Here is a 22649-nt window from a genome sequence, read left to right as displayed (position 1 = left end):
AGTGTCAATCATGTGGTGTTTCTGAGATATAGAAAATAAAGGCAGAAATGCAGCTATCTACTCATCCAGAGGTTGTTGAAGTACCACAAAAAGACTTTGGAATGTTCTGAAGTTCTCCTTCCAGTAAGTAATTGGTACCAGCATATTTCAAGGCTACAAGAATTAGAGGCTGAAAGTCCATTTTTAAGAATTACTGAGCTTTTTTATACAAGAATGTATCACAGAAGAAAACAAATTTTATATCAATTGGCCAAAAAAACACAAAAAACAAACAACAACAAAAAACCCCTCCAATCCAAAGTATATAAACACAGGTATACTGAGAAAACATGCTACCATAATTATGGTAAATTTGGTATAGATTCATGATCCCTTAGAAAGCAACATGCTTTTAAGTAGCAAGAACTATAAAAATATTCCTGTCTTCTTTTAAAATATTTTAACCAATTTATATATAATTTACTTAAAAGGTATAAACCCTATTAAAAGATATTAGAAAAAAATTCTTTCAAAAAAATCTTACAGGCCGGGAGTTTGGCCTAGTGGTAGAGTGCTTGCCTAGCATGCACAAAGACCCGGGTTCGATTCCTCGGTACCACATACATAGAAAAAAGCCAGAAGTGGTGCTGAGGCTCAAGTGGTAGAGCTCTAGCCTTGAGAAAGTCCAAGGACAGAGCTCAGGCCCTGAACTCAAGGCAAGAACTGGCAAAAAAAAAAAAAAAAAAAAAAAAAAAAAAAATTAATTAATTAATTAATTAATTTAAAAAAATCTTACAACCATACCTGGTTAACTCAAGACATTGAAGTCTGGAGGATGATAGTTTGAAACTGTGAAAGGAAGAAAATGTGTTCCAAAATAACCAGCAAAAAGCAGGTGGCTCAAGTGGTAGAATACTAGCCTAGAGATGAGTAGATTTGAGCAGAAAAAATACTGTTTAGTAAAAATTCAAAAATTCCTTTGGAAAAAAAAAAAGAAATTCCATGGCTGAGATTATCTCAGAGGTAGAGTACTTGTCTAGCATTTGCAGTGTCCTGTGTTGAATCTTCAATACTTTACCAAAACAGGAAAAAAAATTAACTGAAAATATTTTAAAATAGTTGCAATGAGTTCAAAATATATATATACATAAATGACTAAAATATTTAGAAATATACAGAAATTTCAATAAGAGTTTAGTAATTTTTACATTAAACTGAACCAAATGATAGAGTGTGACAGAAGTAAAAAGAATTAAAAATTCAGATTGGTATTAACTCAGGTGAGATGTATGGCTTCAGGCATGTTATAGCTTTGCTAAATTTAAGAAGTTCTGGTTTTTAGATGAAGTTTCTTTCACTTAAAAATGTGATTATCGGGCTGGGAGTTTGGCTTAGTGGTAGAGTGCTTGCCTAGCATGCATGAAGATTGGGGTTTGATTCCTCAGTACCACATGTATAGAAAAAAAGCCAGAAGTGATATTGTAGCTCAAATGGTAGAGCTCTAGCCTTGAGAAAACCCAAGGACAGTGATCAGGCCCCCGAGCTCAAGAAGGACCTTTTGATTGGCATATGGTCCATATGAAGAATTTCTGCCAACTTCACATTCATTTTACTTACAGCTGGACAAAGAAGTACACGTTTATAAATAGTAGTATTTAGGAGGCAAAGGATACAAGATGGAGAATTTGAGGCTAGCCTGGGCTACAAAGGGAGTTGAAGGCCAGCCATAGATACACAGAGACACTGTCTCAAAAATAAACAAAATCCAGGCCAGACTGGCTCACACCTGTAATCCTAGCTACTCAGGAGGCTAAAATTTGAGGATTGCAGTTCAAAGCCAGCCCAAGCACAAAAGGAGCTGAGAGTCTTATCTCCAATTAACCACTAGAAAATGGAAAGTGGAGCTGTGGCTCCAGGAGTAGGGTGGTAGCCTTGAGCTGAAGAGCTCAGGGACAATGTTCAGGCTCAGAGTTCAAGCCCCATGACCACAACCGACCCTCCCCCGCCCCCCAAAAAATCCTAGGTTCCTCATGAATCTCAGTACTAAATTTTGACCACAGTCTGATTCATGTATCTACTACAGGTTCAACAAGCTACCAATGTTTAATAGTTTGTAACTCTCCACTTGGTCATACTAATATTTTTCAGAAAACGATGGGCCTGGAGTTTGGCCTAGTGGTAGAGACCTAGGTTTGATTCCTTGGTACCACATCCATAGAAAAAAGCCAGTAGTGGTACTGTGGCTCAATTGGTGGAGCACTAGCCTTGAGAAAGCCAAAGGACAGTGCTCAGGCCCTGAGTTCAAGCCTTGGGCCTGGGGGCGGGGGGGGGGGGGGGGAGGGGGAAGCATTTTCAGAAAACTAACCATAACTGTAAATACCTCCAAGAAACTAAAATGCAAGAAAGAACCCAACATTCACCCATCCACAGAGGATAGGTTAAAGAGGCTCTTCCGGAGGAATATTATTTGGGGCTTGGCTGTATTCTTAAAGGTTTATGGATTCTGAAGCCGGAAAGAAGAGAAAACAGAAAAACTAACGTGATAAAATGCATCCATAATTCCCTTGCTTCCTAATTAGGCACCTGGAAGATTATCTTTGGAGTAATGTGAGTTAGAGGTACAAGGAAAATTACTGAACTGTTTTCTTCCCTGATTCAGAGGCAGGTGTATAATATAAAACAATTAATGCAGCAATGAGACATTTGTTATTCATAAAGCAGGCATCTGTCTCTTTATTATTCCACCCTCTTACCCAGACCTCCCTCTCTCCTTCTGTCCTTTGTTTGGTATTGGTACTGAGACTTGAACTTAAGACCCTTGCACTCTCATTTGGTCTTTTCTGCTCAAAGGTAGTCTTGCTTTACTACTTGACTATACCTCCACTTCTAGGTTTTGGTTGGTTAGAGACAAGAATCTAATAATTTTTCTGTGTGGGATGGCTATAAATTTCAACACTAAGATTTCAACTTCTTGATGTGAGATACTAGTGCCTGGCTAGCTAGCCAAACATTAAGTGTGACAAAGACATTAAGTTGTGCTTATTTGAAGAACCAGATGACCTTGGTCATCCCCCCCCCCCTTTTTTTATTGCCAGTCTTGGGGCTTGAACTCAGAGCCTGGACACTGTTCTAAAGTTTTCTCAAGGCTAGCACTGGGCCAGGAGCATGGCCTAGTGGTAGGGTGCCTACCTAGCAAGCACAAAGCCCTGGGTTCCTTGGTACCACAGACACAGAAAAGGCTGGAAGTGGTACGATGGCTCACGTGAAAGAGCACTAGCCTTGAGAAAACCCAAGGACAGAGCCCAGACCCTGAATTCAAGCCCCAGGACAAAAAAAACACCAACAAAAAATTAAACTCTTACCTGAAAGACGTGTATCTATTTTCAGGCTAGTCATTAAATTAATGCCACAATTACAGCCGAAATATTTTCTTAAAGGGTATCATATTTGCTTGGCTATAACTTCTCTGTTTTGACTATTTTTTCTTTTTCGCTACTGAAATTTGAACTCAGCCTTGTGTTTTTGATAGGCTGGCGCTCATCCACTTGAGCTAAGCCTCCATCCTTGCTTTTTTGTTGGTTACTTTGGAGATGTGAGTCCTATAGACTTGTAACCTAGAACAGTAATTCTTCAGGTCTTAGCCTCCTGAGTATCTAGGATTACAGTGTGAACCATTCATCAGTACTAGCTATCATCTGATAAATATCAAATTTGGAAACTAGATGTCAAGCATTTTTTTAAAGCCTTGTATAGATTTTTTTTCATGCTTAAAGCTAATCCCCATTAAGCTGGGTACCTGTATGATTCATGCATACAATCCTAGCTATTCAGGATCTGAGGTTTGAGGTTCAAGGCCAGCTGAGCAGAAAAGTCCCCATGAAACTCGTATTTCAACCTCTCAAAGACCAGAAGTGGAGCTGTGGCTCAAAGTAGCAGAATACTAGACTTGAGTAAAAAAAAAAATCTCAGGGGCAGGGCGCAGGGCCCCATAACTGTTTTAAAAAAGCCTTTTCTCCTCATCTCAATGACATTCAGCATAGTTTTACTTAAAATCACCAATATTATTACCAGGAACTTGTTTATTATTCCTTAGTTACTATGGCTAAGAAATTGTCCTAAATTGGGAGTTAAAGTTTCTGAATACTTCCATCAAGTTACTTTTATCTGGCTTAAATTATTGCATAGGTAAAAATGGAACCAACATGTCTCATTTTCTCATGTCTCTAACTTTATACTAAAACCAAACAACCAGGCACAGCAGCTTAAACCAGCAACCCACTTGAGCTAACCACTCAGGAGGTAAAGTTCAGGAGGATCATAGTCTGAGGCAATAGTGTGGGGGGGGGGGGGCGGGGGAGGACATTTTATCTCAATCAACGAAAATTCTATCCCAGTAGTCTAGGCTGGCCCAGGTTTAAATGCTAGATTCTATTCTAAATGTAACTAAAATGAAAGAGGAACATAGCTCAGCTCAAGTGGTAAGTGTCTAGCAAGCAAAAGGCCCTCAGTTTGAACATCCTACTGTATAAAACAAAACTCCAAACTATATACTTAAAAAGATTTCAGCCAGGGGTCAGGAGTTTGGCCTAGTGGTAGAGTGCTTGCCTAGCATGCCCAAAGACCCGGATTCAATTCCTCGGTACCACATACATAGAAAAAAGCCAGAAATGGTACTGAGGCTCAAGTGATAGAGCTCTAACCTTGAGAAAATCCAAGGACAGTGCTCAGGCCCTGAGCTCAAGCCCATGACTGGCAAAAAAAAAAAAAAAAGGAAAAAGATTTCAGCCAGTACAATGTTACTACAAGTCTAGTGGGGTTAATCTAGGATTTGTATTTCTTGTGTGATTGATAAAAGCCAAAATATTTGGCTGTGAAATTATGTATATATAGCTGAGAAAAGGAAATTGTCTTAGTTTAAAAAAAAACATTAAAAAGGGTAGACTCAAGTTAAAAATATGAAATACTTAGCTTAGAAACTAAAGAACTGAGAATCACAGTTCTAAACTAGTGGCAACAAATCCCAGAAATTCGTATTTCCAATTAACCACAAAAAAAGCTAGAAGCAGAGCTGTGGCTCAAGTGGTAGAATAACAGCCTTTAACTGGAAAAAAAAAAAAAAAGCAAGAGACCCTAAGTTCAAGCTCTCAAGCTCTAATATGACAAAAAACAAACCAAAACAAAAAATAGGTAGTAAATGGAAAAAGAAGATCCACAATTCCTTTAAAAGTTAACTTAGAAGATTAAGAGACTTAGAAGGGGTTATATTAAATCAGTCTTATTCTTTCTCTTCACGGATGGGTAAATAAATAGACATGTCTTACAAGAAGGAAATCCTGAAGGATGTTTTGGGTTGGTTTTACCGACTACCTTGACCACATGTATTGGCCAGCTCAGAAAGTATACAACTACAGATAATAACAACTACTTTTGAGGGTAGGGGAGCTAGAGAGCGATGGGGGTGGGGGGGGAGGGTGTGTGTGTGCGTGTGTGTCCTGGGGCTTGAACTCAGGGCCTAGACACTGTCCCTGAGCTTCTTTTGCTCAAGGTTAGCACTCTACCTCTTGATCCACAGTGCCATTTCTGCCTTTTGCTGTTTATGTAGTACTGAGGAATCGATCCCAGGGTTTCATGCATGCTAGGTAAGCACTCTTATCACCAAGCCACATTCCCCAGTTAGAATATTGGTAATAAAGCCTACTATGAGTTTTTAACTTCCATTTGCTGTGTGTGGAATAGGTAATACTCTTCTGATTTACTCTGTATTAATTCTGCTATACTAAAATGAATACTTTGTGAATGTTAAGCTTTATAGTTACCAACTACTGAAAACATATGCCTAGAGTCTAAAAAAAAAAACCACAGCAATTATTAAAAAACAAAACTTCCTTGTAACTCTTTATTGCTCAACTGACTTATCCACAGCTCAACTTACATGAAAAGGCTTAGTATCTAACATAGGAAATTAAGTCATTTCAAGCCATAGCTACCTTTTATTCTCTTTTGGCCTTGTCAGGCCACAGACCACCACCACTTATCATCCCTGGTGACCAGAAAACTTATTCCTGTGCAACCAGTGCTAAGAATGTTATCTGGAACTGTTTAAAAACCAGCAATACCTTACATTTTCAGCATGCCTTTCTTATGAGAAAGCATTAATTCCTCACTTAATAATACTTCAGTTGTTTTCCCTATTACATCCATAAACTGAGATGAATAGGAAAGAGTAAGAAACAAAGCTCATTTTACACATTAAAAAAGAAAACATTTGTTAGTAAGTCATAAAAATAAGTATTTAAAAATTTTAAGTATTAAAATGTAATATTTAGTACTTTAAATCTATAAAGATGATGCACAAAGGGGTTATAGTTACATAAGTCGAACAAAGAGTACATTTCTTTTGGGACAATGCCATCCCTTCTAAAATCAATAGTTTTGATACAAAACAAAAACGCATCACCTCCTCAATTCTCAATGTAGCCATTAAAAAAATACCCAAAGAGAGGATATTAAAAAGATGTATACTCATTTCTCCATAAGAAATGTAAGAAGGGCCTAGTATCATTTCCATGATTTTAATTAAGAAATAATTTCTAACAAAGGAAAACTTTTGACAAGTACTATATATATATATAGTATATATGTATATGAAATACTTGCTTTATATTACTTTACTATAATATGTAATACTGTATATATACTATATATAGCATATGAAGTATATGAAATACTTGCTTTATACTAGTTACATAACACTTAATACTATATATATATATACACACATATATACTATATATAGTTTTCCGGTGGTCAATTGGAGATAAGAGTCTCATGGACTTTTGTGTCCAGGCTGGCTTTGAACCTGATCCTCAGATCTCAGCCTCGAGTAGTTAGGATTTACAGGCGTGAGCCCCCTCGCCTGGCCATTATTATTTTCTTAAGTGTGAAAATGGATTGCTGTTTATTTGAAAGATAGAAGAAGTTACAGGTAAAGATAAAGGGGATGCTTCAAAACACTAGAGAAAACTATCAACAGCTTTCATACTTTTTTCCAAAGCATACCCTTTTTGTTCAAGAACAGTTTTATTTCATACCAGCATCTATTTGTACTTATGATAACTATTGCAGCAATAATACTACCCTTTACATTCTTTTTTTCTAAGGAGGTTTACCTTCTGAACTCCTTTGTATGGCAAATTTAAACTGAATTTTTTCCCAAAATGGGGGGAAACATTTTCCTTCATCTTACTTTCCTCTTCCCCACTACTCTGTGGTATAAAAACAATCCTTTAACTTGCCGGAGACTTAGGTAGGAAGATTGCAAATTCCAAGCAAGCCTGGGCTACAAAAATGAAACCCTGCCTCAAATAAGAAAAAGACAAGTGTGACGACTCACAATTATAATCCTAGATACTCAGGAGGCTGAGATCTGAGGATCAAGGTTCAAAGCCAGCCCAGGCACAAAAGACTTTTATGTCCAATCAACCACCAGAAAACCAGAAGCGGCACAGTGGTTCAAATGGTAGAGCGGTAACCTTGAGCTGAAGAGCATGGGGATAGCACCCAGGCCCAGAGTTCAAGTCCCAGGACAAATTCCGCCCCCTCCCCAATGAAAAATAACAAAACAAACAAACAAACAAAAAACCACTGCACAAGAAAATCAGAAACCACCTCCCCATTCCAGGGACTACTTCAAGCCTATAATCCTAGCTACTCAGGGGGCTGAGACCTGAGGATGGCAGTTCAAAGCCAGCCCTGGCACAAATGAACCTGAGACTCTTATCTCCAATTAACCACTAAAAAACTGGAAGTGGGGCTGTGGCTCAGGGATAGGGTGGGTAGGCTTGAGCTGAAGAGCTCAGGGACAGCACCCAGGCCCAGAGTTCAAGCCCCATGACCCATGAAAACAAAACAAAACAAAACAAAAATATGCTCATTTATTTCTGATCACACATTGGAACCTCTGAAAACATTTTTGTCTCATTAATATATCTGTATTGTGTATTCAAGACCTAAGTGCATGTTTTGGCTCTGTTCAAGAAAGCAATTATTGAGCTTGAAATTGAAGCAGACTGTGTGTGCTTTCAACTTAATATTAAACATTACCAAATGAGCACACCTCAGTCAGGTAACTATCCATAAATTATTTAACTTTATTTTACCTATTATTTATAATTGATTCTGGCCCAGATGACTTAAATTGGATGTCTATTTTAGAACACCAATAATTTGTGCCTTGTTGAAGACGACATAACTCCAGAAGTTATGACTTTATAATGTTAAGTGTTTGTACACTGGTGAATAATGTGTTTCTGTACTCTATTTCTTTGATTATTATGTTTTGCTGGACTTTATCAATCCTAAAAATACTTCTGTTGTTGTTAATTCCAGGGAGTTTCAGAAATGAGATTACAAAAATAAACACAACTCCAAACCTTCCACAAAACTATCTAAAAAATATAAAGTCTTTCTTTTTCTTGTGCTGGTTCTGTGGCTTGAACTCAGAACCTGGCCACTATCCCTGATCTTTTTCCCTCAAGGATAGCACTCTACCAACTGCCACACCATTTCCACCCTTATGGTGGTTAATTAGAGCTAAGAGGGCCGGAGTGTGGCTCGGTGGTAGAGTGCTTGCCTAGCATGCACTAAGCCCTTGGTTCAATTCCTTAGGTGCCACATATACAGAAAAAGTTCAAAGTGGTGAGGTGGCTCAAGTGGTAGATTGCTAGCCTTGAGAAAGCTCAAAGACAGGGCCCAGGCTCTGAGTTCAAGTCCCAGTACTGGCAAAACAAAAAGAACAAAGTAAATAGTGTTGCGGCTCAAACTGGTAGAGGGTTAGTTTTGAGTGATAAACCTCAGGGACAGCACCCAGGCCCTGAGTTCATGCCACATGACCCACCCCAGTCCTCCCCCTCACCCCCTACAAAAAAAAAAAAAAAAAAAAAAAGAAAAAGAAGGTTAGAGCTAAGAGCCTCATGAATTTTCCTGCCTGGGTTGGCTTTGAACTACAATCCTCAAATCTCAGTCTCTTGAGCAGCTAAACATACATGAACCACCTGTCTCCCCCACCTCTTCACACTGTACCATAGAAAAAATAGGGTCAGAGACTGGAATTTATAGAAGCCATTGAAATTTACAGCAAGAAATCTTAATACATTAAATGATTTGGGGGTTTTTTTGGAATAGGGTTTGAAGTCGGACCCCAAGACACTACTACTTGATTCATGCCACTAGTCCCTAATATCCTTTTTTGTTTTGTTTTGCCAGTCCTGGGCTTGAGCTCATGGCCTGAGCCCTGTCCTTGGATTTTCTCAAGGCTAGAACTCTACCACTTGAGCCTTAGAACCACTTCCAACTTTTTTCTATGTATGTGGTACCAAGGAATCAAACCTGGGTCTTCATACTAGGCAAGCATTTTTATCACTAGGCCAAACTCCCGGCCCCTCTAATATTCTTTTGAAAAGAAAATATAAGCAATGAAATAAATTAGTCATTTTAGAATTCTGAAAGAAATTAAGATACTAAAAAAAAAAATAGGGTAAAGAATTGACAGAGACAGATTTGTAATAGGCTCTAACAATACAGAACACTGGGGGATGACAGCTTTATCCTTACTATAAAGTAAGAATCATCTATCTATCCATCTATACATGCATGCACACATACACAATATGAAAGGCACTGATACTGGCTTATTCATTACTTTAGATCTTAAAACATCTCTTCCTTCAGCTAATGCAAGGATTCTAGATACAGAACGTAAGTAAACTGTGACAAAAACTATACTCTGAATTCACACCTATTTCCCCCTTTTTATCTTTTAAACCTACCAGTTTATCAGTCCCATGATCTGTCTTCGCCTCAGAACTAAGTGGAAGAAGCAAGTCTGTTGTATGTTCTGGGGGAGATGCCTCTCCAAGAACTATCAGACCCTGGAGAACAAAACAGAGAATTGCATGAGTAATATATATATCACATATTATAAGTAGAAATGGACTGAGTGAGAGCAATGGGTTGATTTACTGGAGGCCTTTACCTAATGGCTGGTCACCAGCTCCTGCTTTCCCCCAAGATCTACTAACACTAACAAAGTAATTAGCAAGGCAAAAGACTCAGACCTAAGCTTCTATTTTATTTGTATTCCTTACCCACATGGCATTTCAGCATTTAGCAATTTTATTTTTATTAGATTATGACATTATTTATTAGCATTTCGACCCTACTGGATAAATAATAGCAATGAAGATTTTCTAGCTAACTTAATCACAAATAAGTGAAGGACTAGTAAACCGTATATGTTAATATTACAAAGAATGAACTTAAACCAATTGTATTTGAGCAAACAAAACTGGTGAAACAAAGATGAGTACTCCACGTAATTAGAAAGTAAAAACGTACTTGAGAGAATGTTCCTACTCAGGAACTTCAACCCAGAATTTAATTTTATCTCAGGAAATAAAACTAAACTACACTAAGAAGCTAGAAGTGGTACTGTGGCTGAAGTGGTAGAGTGCTAGCCTTGAGAAAGCACAGGGCAGTATTAGAACAGTGCTCAGACCCTCAGCTCAAGCACCAGGACTAGCAAAGAAAAAAAAAAAAGCCATGTGCTTTTATGTTGCATATATGTATGAACATAGCTTAATGAAATACATTTTGAATTTTCTTTTTTTGTGTGTGCTAGTCCTGGGGCTTGAACTCTGGGCCTGGGCATTCTTTGTGCTCAAGGCCACTTGAGACCTTTTCTGAATAGTGTATTGGAGATAAGATTATCACAGACTTTTCTGCCCAAGCTGGCTTTGAACCCCTATTCTCAGATCACAGCTTTCTGAGTAGCTAGAATTATAGGCGTGAACCACGCCAACACCCGGCCTGAAGTTGAAATTGTTTACCAAAAAAAAAAAGCTGAGTTCCTGTGGCTCATACCTGAAATTCTAACTACTCAGGAGGCTAAGATCTGAGGATCATGGTTTAAACCAGCCTAGGCTACAATTAACCAACAAAAAAACTGGTGAAGTGGAGCTGTGGCTCAAGCCGGAAGTAGTGCTGTGGCTCAAGTGGTAGAGATCTAACTTGAGAAAGCCCAAGGACAGTGCTGAGGCCCTGAGTTCAAGCTTTAGGACTACCCCTCCAAAAAAAATTAAATTAAAAAAGGGGGCTGGGGAGTTTGGCCTGGTGATAGAGTGCTTGCCTAGTACACACGAAGCCCAGAGTTCAATTCCTCAGTACCACATACACAGAAAAAGCCAGAAGCAGTGCTGTGGCTCAAGTAGTATAAAGTGCTATCCTGAGAAAGCTCAAGCACCATGCCCACACCCTAAGTTCAAGCCTCGGGGTGAGAGAAGCAGTACCAAATGCTAGTGAATGAAGCCTGATCCTAGCTACTCTGGAAGCTGAGATCTGAAGACTGAGGTTTGAAGGCAGCCCAGGCAGAAAAGTCCATGAGACTCTTACCTCCAATGAGCTATTCAGAAAAATCCAGATGTGGCACTATGACTCAAGTGGTATAGTGCTAACCTTGAGCAAAGGAAACACAGGGACAGGGATCCCAGGCCCAGAGTTCAAGCCTTAGGACCAGCATGCATGCAAGAAAAAATGAATTAACAGAATATGCTCCACAAAAGCATAGGCTACTTGGAGAAATCCAATTATTTCCAAAGTATAGGTACCGACAATATTTGGCTTTCTAATAGAAACAAGTACACTACAATAAAGTTTCATTATTTAATGGAATTTTCTCTTCAAATCCTGCCTCATTCACAATTTCAAAATAAAACTACTTGCAAATGGTAGCTATCTTTTTTTTTTTTTTTTTTTTTTGCCAGTCTTGGACTTGGGCTCAGGGCCTGAGCACTGTCCTTGGACTTTCTCAAGGCTAGAGCTCTACCACTTGAGCCTCAGCACCACTTCTGGCTTTTTTTCTATGTATGTGGTACCGAGGAATCGACCCGGGTATTCATGCATGCTAGGCAAGCACTCTACCACTAGGCCAAACTCCCGGCTCCACAAATGGTAGCTATCTTATACACTATTACTTTCTCCAGAAGTGCATTCAAAAAAATGTTCCCTGCTTCAGAGTTCTACTTTCTTCTTGTATAAATAGCTATGGTCCCATCTTAATTACTCCCATCCCCCCCCTCCCTATCATTAATTATGCTAACATCACTATCCCACAAGCAAATGTCAGCATGTAAGTTGCTGATGTGAAGAGTTGCCAGTGGGTAGAAAGCATATAATCTGAATTAAACGTTATGATGTTTAATTCTAAAATATAAAATATAGGGGGTGTGGGGGAAGAAATGGGGACAAAAACATGAGAAGGGGTATCAATGTATGAGAAGTAACACACTACTTGACGAATGTAACTGTAACCCCTCTATACATTATCCAGACAATAAAAAAAGATATGAAATACAGATGTTATCCTATATTTTTTTCCCCATACTGCTCCTATTCCTCTCCCCCATGAGATGTTGTTGTCTTGCTATATAGCCCAGGCTAACCTCAAGCTCACATTCTCTTTCCTCAGATTCTAAAGTATTGGCAGTAAAGGAGTGAAAAAACACTCAGCCTCTGAGTCTTACATTTTTTGAATTTCATTCCCCTTTCCAATCTGAAAAGCTTTTCAAAGCCAAGTTTTGCCACATCCAAGAAAGTGGTCCCGAAAGTGGTCCCAGTTAATAGTCTTACTTACTTTATCTCTAGTTAGACTTTCTCAAGTATGATTGTTTCTATTTTATGTACTTAAATCTCATTTACAGAGCAGAATTTCATACTACTGCTTTATAAAGTTGATAAACAGAAGGGTGACAGTTACATGAATCAGGTAATTAATACAATTCTTTTTTATGTCTCCCTTCCCTCATTTCTAGTTTTTCCCTCCCATTCCCACTCACAACACATACGGTTCATTTTCCAGTATCTAATAAGTACCACTGTGGTAGCTGTTCACTCTTTGTTCCACCTTTCTGATTTCATACTTTTAATACTATAACATAAAAGTAAACAAACTAGATAGCCCACATAAAGATCCTATCCTAAAAACAAAAACCAGAGTAACTGTAGCTCAAATAGTACAGCCCTTGCCTATCAATCCCCAGGACCTTAGAAAAAAACCCATAAAACTATGTCTATTTGAGTGAGTTAAAATATTTACTACGCCACATTTTCAACAGCACTAATATCCATGAAATCTGGCACAAATGAAACATAACTTGTATGTTTATACATGTTTAACAAATGCAACAAACGATTTTATTATTCTAATCTCAGCTACTACGTTAATCATCAAATATAGGAATTACCACTCAACTACTGGCTATAAAAGCCTAGACACTTGGGCTGGGAGTTTGGCCTAGTGGTAGAGTGCTTGCCTAGCATGCACAAAGACCCAGGTTCAATTCCTCAGTACCATATACATAGAAAAAGCCAGAAATGGTGGTGTTACTCAAGTGGTAGAGCTCTAGTCTTGAGAAAGTCCAAGGACAGTGCTCAGGCCCTGAGTTCCAGCCCCAGGACTGGCAAAAAAAAAAAAAAAAAAGGAAGAAGAAGAAAAAGGAAGGGAGGGAAGGAGGGAAAGGAGAGAGAAAGACAGGTAGGTACTGGTGGCTCACACCTGTAATCCTAGCTACTAAGGAGCTGAGATCTGAGGATCAGTGGTTCAAAGCCAGCAGGGAAAGGAAAGCCCATGAGACTCTTTGGAAAAGTTTTATTTATTTATTTAGCTACTGACTGAGTGTTTCCTTTAGTGATCCTATGTTAAATTCTGTCTATTATGAGTTTAACTTAGTGGTTGTTCTACCCCTTGAACCAAAAATTCATTGCTTTCTTGGTTTTTTTTTTTTCCTGGTATTTTTGTTCCTGGGGCCAGATCCAGACCACACTTCTTTTACCTACAGCCTTGCTTCACAGTTGAGAACACAGAAATACTGTATCACAGTTGGCTTATTGATTAAAAGAGATGACATCATTAACTTTTATTACCATTCAGGACTACAAGTATGACTCAAGTGGTAGTGCACCTGCTTAGGAAGCCCAGGTACTTAAGTTCAAACTCCAATAACTTTATTAGCCTCTCAAAAGGCTTCTGGAATACATACTCAGTTATAATATTCTCTGGTGAGCTTTTAGAGATTTATACATAAACTCACAATGGAAAGAAAACAGGGCTGTATAGTGGAGTGTGTGTGTGTGTGTGTGTGTGTGTGTGTGTGTGTGCGCGCGCGCACGCGCACCTATGTGAACCAGTCCTGGAGTTTGAACTCAGGATCTAGACACTGTCCCTGAGCTATTTTGCTCAAGGCTAGTTAGCAAGCATTCTGCCACCTGAGCTGTCACAGTTCCACTTCTGGCTTGGCAAATGTGGTTAATTGAAGGTAAGAGTGTAATACACTTTCCTGCTAGGGTTAGCTTCTAATTGTGATCTTTAGATCTCAGCTTCCTGAGCACCTAGGACTACAGATGTAAGCTACCAGTGCCAGGCTTGCAGAGTGGACTTTTTAGGGTTAAAGTTTAAATGAATGTATTAGACCTCAGGACCTTTACTTAAAACATTTTGTTCACCTTGTCATTTAACCACTCTAACTTTGGGCCTACTAATGCATACCATTCTCAGTACAGCATTTGGTTCTGTTTTTGTTTTTTGTGACAGGGTCTGCCTATGTAGCCCTAGGCTGACCTGGAACTGCTCTTGCTTCACAGTCCAGACAGCTAGGATTACAGGTATAAACACCTGTCAACAATTCTTGTAAGAATCCCGCAAGCCTTTAGGATGAAAAACTATTATGAAACTTGTATATCAGAGCAAGGGAGTTTAGCTACACCATGTGTCAGTCATGGAGCTCAACCATACAAGCAAATATAAATGTTTACAAGAATGTAAGCTCCACGAAGATACCTTACTACAGACAACAATGCTGATATATAGTAAACACAATATTAGTTGAACAAATTTGCTTGTGTGCAAAATTTCAAGTCAAATGCAAACTGAATAAAGGACTCATTTCTAAGATGATTTCTAAAAAATACAGGTATAAGATCACTATACGCAGAACACATGAACTCTAGTCCAATAACACAGGTAAAGTCCAAGAACCAATATCTAATTTTGTCTATATTACCTCATAGGAAAAATCTCTACTTTTATTCATCCATTTAGAAGGAAAAGCAGGAAAAAGTCTAATAATCAAAAATGAGGAATATCCTCAATAGGTATCACCTCTTTTCCATAAATCAAACATACTTACAGTCATTGGCTCTTGTCCTTGTGTTTCCAGTTAGCCATACAGATACTTTTTGGTTCTAAACGCATGCCCATTAAGTAGTATATGTCTAACAATCTGTACCATACTAAGTAACATTGGGCTCTTATATTAAACCACTAATATCAGGTCATTAAACAATTTATCTCGATGTAGTTAATTAAGAGTTACTAAGAACTTGGGAAGGGATTGGAGGAAAGGGATAGTATCAGTTTTAGTTGGGTTGAAAAACATTGAATTTTTATCCCTTACCTTATTAGCACGTATCTGTTTGTAAATATCTGTTTGCTGACGAATTCTGTATTCCAAGTCAGAAACATGGGCCTGAAGCCAGTTCCAGCGGCTGACAATAGCTGCTCGGTCTGCAGCCCATATCCATTCTGACCTGCGTCTCCTAAAAGGAAATAAACTGAGTGAAATCCAAGAGTAGCAGTAACATCTTTACCAAATGGGCAAATGAGTGGGGTCAACTGATTAAACTTTCTGATGGCCCTCACACAAACTAATGTCAAGAAAAAGTAAAAAAGAAACATGTTTAATACAGGTGGGAGGGAAAAAAATCAAGAGACAAAAACACAGGTGTTTCCCAAATTAATTAAGTAAAGTTTGCCTTTGGTACCCTGGTCCTGTTGCACAAAATTCCTTCAAAATTGCTTTAACTTCTGAGGTGACAGAAACATTTTCTATATTAGAATTCAAGAGGTATTAAGAATTGTTAAAGTATATAAAGTGGTTTGATAAAGTGGCTAGGGTTGGGGAAAATATTCTTGGGCCAAGCATAGTGGTATATACCTACAATTCTAGTACTAGAGGCTGAAGTAGGAAAATTCAAAAATTCAAGGTCAGCTTGGGCTACACAGGGAAGAGGATGAAGGGAAGGAAACAGAAAAAATACTTATCTTCTTAAAAATTACAAGCCAGGCTCGGTGGCTCATGCCTGTAATCCTAGCTACTCAGGAGGTTGAGATCTGAGGATTGAGGTTCTAAGCCAGTTGGGGCACTAAAGACCTTGAGACTCTTGTATCTCCAATTAATCATTAAAAAGGGGGAAGTGGGGCTGTGGCTCCAGGGAAACGGTGGTAGTCTTGAGCTGAAGAGCTCAGGGACAGCGTCCTAGTCCCAGAGTGCAAATCTCATAACCCACCAAACACACACACACACACACACACACACACACACACACACACACACACACACACACACACATATGCAATCAGTAGCATATAATACTACATAAAAAAAATCTTTACAGATAAAACACTCTGAAAGACAAAGATTTACATAACTACCAGAGGTCTTTTCACATACATCTATAAATTCAAAGAAATCCCAACAAAATTCTCTATAGAATAATGTTTTGGGTGGCACTGGGATTTGAACTCAGGGTTATGCTTACTAGACACGCACTCTACTATGCCTGCAAGCTATTTTACAGGGTTTCCAATGGAAGCAGTTTTATACATGAAAAAAAGAACCAACGGAGAAATTCTGAAGTATACTAAAGCCTGGAATAATGAATTATCAAGATTCACCATGCATATAGCAAAGCACAGTAAGATGGACAATGAAAGCTGGGCACCAGTGGCTCATACCTATAATCCTAGCTGCTCAGGAGGCTGAGATCTAAGGATTCCAGTTCCAAGACAGCCCAGGTAAATCCATGAGACTCTTTTTTTTTTTTTTTTGGTCAGTCCTGGGCTTGAGCTCAGGGCCTGAGCACTGTCCTAGGGCTTTCTCAAGGCTAGAGCTCTACCACTTGAGCCTCAGCACAACTTCTGGCTTTTTTCTATGTATGTGGTACCGAGGAATCGAACCCCGGTCTTCGTGCATGCTAGGCAAGCACTCAACCACTAGGCCAAACTCCCGGCCCCTCCAGGAGACTCTTATCTCCAATAAACTACCCAGAAAAGGCAAAGTGGCACGGTGTCCAAAGTAGTAGAGTACTAGGTTTTGATCATAAGAGGCTCAGGGATAGTGTCCAGGCCCTAAGTTCAAGCACTGGGACCAGCAAAAACAAAACAAAACAAGGTTGATGGAGCCAGTGGCTCATGATTCAAGCCAGTACAGGATGGACGGACAGGGGGAGAGGGGGGGGAGGGGGAGGCGGGGAGGGGGGAGGGAGGGAGAATGAAGACCTAGGAATGAAACTGGCTAAAAATGGTGGAAACCCAGCCTTGAGCACCAAAGTATAGTTCAGTGATACAGAATCTGTTTGCCATGATTAAGGCCCTAGGTTCTATCCCCAGTCATACAAACACAATCACTCCCTCTCATTCCATCAAACACACACTCTCTAGTTCCATCCCCAGTCAGAAACCCACATACATACAGACTCCCTCATCTAATTTTTCCCAAAAAAGGGGAAAATGCAGAACCTCAGAATTTAGAACTGCATATATAAGATATTACTCAAATAATTGGGAAAAGATTAAACTATTCAATAAACAGTATAAAAAGATCTCCCCCACCCCTAGTCCCGGGGCTTGAACTCAAGATCTGAGTGTGGTCCTTAAGCCTCTTTGTGCTCAAGGCTAGTGATCTATCACATGAGCCACTTCTAGCTTTTGGTAAGTAGGTTATTGGAGAAAAGAGTCTCAGACTTTTCTGCCTGAGCTTGTTTCAAACAGGAATCCTCAGCTCTCAGACTCCTGGGTAGCTAGGATTATAGGCAGGAGTGAGCCATGGGCACCCAACGAAATGATCTATTTTTTACATCGATAGAATTAGTTTCCTTATTCATGACACAATTCTATAATTTTGGTCTTTAAACTGCTGAAATCTGCACAAAAATCCTGAAACACAAAAGAACACCTGCATCTATGGGATTTACAGCAGGATTCTTCTCCCTGCCCCCCCCCTTTGTTCCTTCCCTTCCTTTTACTTTGTGTGGGTCCTAGACATCAGTCCCTTTCTTTTGCTCAAGGCCATAGCTCCACTTGCACTTCTAGCTATTTGGTGGTTTATTGGAGATACAGCTTTCCTGCCCAAGCTGGCAGTAGTCCTCATATCTCAGTCTCTTGAGAAGCTAGGATTACAGGCTAGAGCTACCAGCACCCAACCAAGGAAGAATTTCTTAAAGAAGCATGACCAAATTTCCAACATATAATGAAAGAACTAATAAACAAAGTTGAAAGACAAGCTGCTTTTTGCTGAAGGATATGTGCATCACACTTAAGTAAAAATGAACAGAATACAGACAGGAAGTGTGGTAGTGCTTGCCTAGCATGCATGAAGACCCGGGTTCAATTCCTCAGTACCACATACACAGAAAAGGCTGGAAGTAGTGCTGTGGCTCAAGTGGTAGAGCCCTAGCCTTGAGAAAGCCCAAGGACAGTACTCAGGCCCTGAATTCAAGCCCCAGGACTGGCAATAAATAAATATTATTTTAAAAAACCTTAATTCTATCAACATAAATAAATTTCAAAGACTGAGTAGAAAAAAAAGGGGGGAGGAAGGTGGAGGGGCAGTCCTGGGCGTTGTCCTGAGCTCTTCAGCTCAAGGCTACCACCCTACCCTTGGCCCCACTTCCTGTTTTCTAGAGGTTACCTGGAGATAAGAGTCTCAGGTCCTTCTGTGCCCAGGCTGGCTTTGAACCTAGAGTCTCAGTTCTCAGCCTCCTGAATAGCTAGGATTACAGGGTGAGCCACCACGCCCAACTCCTTTTACTTTTAAAAAATGAATTTTCTGGGCCAGGAGTTTGGCCTAGTGGTAGAGTGCTCGCCTAGCATGCACAAAGACCTGGGTTTGATTCCTTGGTACCACATACGAACAAAAAGCCAGAAGTGGTGCTGTGGCTCAAGTGGCAGAGTGCTAGCTTTGAGGAAAAAGCCCAAGGACAATGCTCAAGCCCCTGAGTTCAAGCCCCAAGATTGCCAAAGAAAGAAAGAAAGAAAGAAAGAAAGAAAGAAAGAAAGAAAGAAAGAAAGAAAGAAAGAAAGAAAGAAAGAAAGAAAGAAAGAAAGAAAGGAAGGAAGGAAGGAAGGAAGGAAGGAAGGAAGGAAGGAAGGAAGGAAGGAAGGAAGGAAGGAAGGAAGGAAAGAGGGAGGGAGGGAGGGAGGGAGGGAGGGAGGGAGGGAGGGAGGGAGGGAGGGAGGGGAGGTGATTTTTCTAGCCAGGAGTGGTAGTAGGATCATTCTATATAATGGAGTATTTAATCTTTTGGTTTTACTGTTTCAGTATCTTATGTAATTAACCAAAGGGTTAAATACTCAATTGCATCCCAAGAGTCTGTCAGGATGATTCAGCAAGTTTAGAAACAGCTCTGCTACATTTGTTTCCTACTGCTATAAACTTCTAAAAAGTTTATATAATCTAGTTAGGCAAATGAGACTCTGTTAAGTGATAGTTTGTATCGATTTTTTTTCCTTAGGGTTTACTTTACAACTAAGGACTATTCCATGCTAGACAGTTTGGATCTGAGAGTGAGGGGGGGAGTAATGAATGTTATTAGAGCTATGGCTGATAGTTTGACTGTGCTAATGTACTACATTGTTTTTACCATTCAATCCAAGGCTCAAGAAACTCTTACGAGTTAACAACTACAAACATCATCTCTTGTTGCCCACTAGGTTAGTACACCTAAGTATTTGACATTAACAAGTTTCTGTCAGTTTTCTGAATTATAAACAGGAGAGCATGTAAGTATGCGCGCGCGCACACACGCGCACACGCACACACACACACACACACACACACACACACACACACACACACACACTTTTGGTGTTGGCCCTGGGGCTTGAACTCAGGACCTCATCACTGTCCCTGAGTCTTTATGCTCAAGGATCATACTACTCTACAACTTCCATCTTTTGGGGAGATTAATTGATGATAAAAGTCACATGGATTTTCCTGCCAGGGCTGTTTCTGAACCACAATCCTCAGATCTTATCCTTGTGAGCAGCTGTGATTCTAGGTGTGTGCCACCAGCACTCTGCTAGAAAATACACGCAATTTAAAAAACTTTAGATTTTAGAAGTATGCATTTACAGGGATGATGGTGTGATGTTGGGGGTCAGCTTTGAAATAATACATAGGGTTAAATGGTAGACATTATAGATGAGGTATATAGGATTAGCTAGAAATTGATAATTAAAGATAAATAATGACTGGGCACTGGTGGCTCATGCCTGTAATCCTAGCTACTCAGGAGACTGAGATCTAAGGACCAAGGTTCAAAGCCAGCTTGGGCACTAAAGACCGTGAAACTTATCTCCAGTTAACCACTAGAAAAAAACTAAAAAACTGGAAGTGGCCCTGAGGCTCAAGGTAGGGTGGGTAGCCTTGAGCTGAAGAGCTCAGGGACAGTGCCCAGACCCAGAGTCCAAGGCCCATGACCACTTCCCCCCCACTCTGCCCCCCAAAAAGAAAAAGGTTATACTACAGAAGTCTTTGTCTAAATGTTCTCCTAATTATCTTTCATCTCCAAACAAGTAAAAACAAGTATCTGTGCTCTCTGAAAATTTAAATAAAACTTTCATTTAGTATATCCTTAGGACCTAAAATAATCACTGGTAAATATTTAGTAAATGGTAAGACATTAGTCAGGTGGGAACAGGGCAGTTCACAGTGAATTAACATCCTAGGATGTCTCAGTTGTTTTATACCAATCAAGTCAACATTTAATGTACATACTTCACTTTGTTAACTCATCAAATTTGTCATTCCCTCAAAATCTGGGGTCAAACTGAGGACCACACTGAAGATTTTACAGCTTTATATCCTTGTCACAAAGCCCATGTATGGTTGAAGTTTTTTTCTTTTTAATAACCATCTTTATCTTTAGTTTAATTTTCTGTATGTCAGCTGATAAATTACTTGAAAACGTCTATGTCTGAATTTTACATATCTAAATTATGTTTTAATACTTAACTAAAAATCAAATTCAGCTAATTTACTATATATCTAAAAATGTAAAGAATTAAAAATCTTAAAATGTCTCTCAATGCCCATCTGAAAGAGTTTTTCATAAAATATAATGAACAAATATAAATTTTAAAATCTGGAATACTAAGAAATGTAGTAACTCTCTAAAAGGGCTTGTCAGCACTTCTGAAGTTCAACCCACATGGTACAAAACTGAAAACATTCAGAGATTCTCTATCCCTTAAATGCTACCTCTCCCTGGGAAAGTCTTTCCTGGTAAATTACACACACACACACACACACACACACACACACACACACACACAGAGTAATGTACTTATTTTATGACTTACAAAATGGCAACTCTTCTGAATGACCTTAATAATAATACAATTATATATTTAATATATATTTTATTATTATTTCTTCCTGGGGTTTGAACCCAGGGCCTGGGCACTGTCCTTGGGCCTTCTCAAGGTTAGTGCTCTACCATTTGAGCCACTGCACCACTTCCAGCTTTTTTTATATATGTGGTACCAAGGAATCGAACCGGGTCTTCGTACATGGGAGGCAAGCAAGCACTTTACTAGGTCAAATTCCCAGCCCCATTGTTTTTGTTGTTGTTGTTGTTTTTTGTTTTTTTTTAATTAGAAAAACATGGTCCAAGCGGGCAGGGTGGCTCACGCCTATAATCCTAGCAGCTCAGGAAGCTGAGATCTGAGGATTGCAGTTCAAAGCCAGCCTAGACTAAAGGCCATGAGACTCTTATCTCCAATTAACCACTAGAAAAACCTAGAAAACCTGAAGTGGCACTAAGGATCAAAGGATAGGGCAGTGCCCAGACCCAGAGTCCAAGCCCCATGACTGACCAAAATAAAAGAAAAACAAGAAAAAAAACACCCATGGTTCAAGCAATACAGACTACTTCCTTCCTTCCAACTCATCTCTACTTTAAGTCAACCAAAGAAAAACTGAAAGGTGGAAAATGAACTGGTTAAGGATCCCAAGACCAGAAGAATATATGTCAATGACTACGAAACCCTGTGGCTGGGAGTTTGGCCTAGTGGTAGAGTGCTTGCCTAGCATGCACGAAGACCCGGGTTCGATTCCTCGGTACCACATACATAGAAAAAAGCCAGAAGTGGTGCTGAGGCTCAAGTGGTAGAGGTTTAGCCTTGAGAAAGTCCAACGATAGTGCTCAGGCCCTGAGCTCAAGCCCAGGACTGGAAAAAACAAACAAACAAACAAAAAAAACTTAGCCGTTTGGGGCTGGGAATGTGGCTTAGTGGTAGAGTGCTTGCCTAGTATGCATGAAGGCCTGGGTTTGATTCCTCAGTACAGAAAGACAGGTGATGCTGTGGCTCATGTGGTAAAGTGCTGGCCTTGAATAAAAGAAGCTCAGGAACAGTGCATAGGCAAGTTCAAATCCCAGGACTGGCAAAATGAAACCAGAACCAAAAATCCCAGTTGTTTTTATTAGATAAGTAAAGTTATTTTAAAAAGCCAAAAGAGAGGTTACAAGCAGTAAAACACTACACAACTATATGGGTA

General features: G+C 39.4%; 1 protein-coding gene across 5 annotated transcripts in view; it reads right to left on the bottom strand.

Moving 5' to 3' along the window:
- Positions 1 to 22649, bottom strand: part of Kansl1 (KAT8 regulatory NSL complex subunit 1) — a 114611-nt gene that overhangs the window by 26408 nt on the left and 65554 nt on the right. For all 5 annotated transcript variants that reach the window (XM_090350003.1, XM_090350002.1, XM_090350001.1 and 2 more), the window contains 2 exons: positions 15486 to 15627; positions 9807 to 9908 (listed from right to left, as the gene is read on the bottom strand). In XM_090350003.1, coding sequence (XP_090206129.1) covers positions 9807 to 9908; positions 15486 to 15627 — 244 coding nt within the window. The remainder of the gene's footprint in view (positions 1 to 9806; positions 9909 to 15485; positions 15628 to 22649) is intronic.

This window comes from Megascapheus bottae, chromosome 17 (genome assembly GCF_031878675.1).
Source record: "Megascapheus bottae isolate mThoBot1 chromosome 17, mThoBot2.hap1, whole genome shotgun sequence".
In the NCBI taxonomy this organism is placed as follows: Eukaryota; Metazoa; Chordata; class Mammalia; order Rodentia; family Geomyidae; genus Megascapheus; species Megascapheus bottae.
The sequence above is the reverse complement of the archived record's forward strand: the minus strand, read 5'-3'. Positions and strand labels throughout refer to the sequence as shown.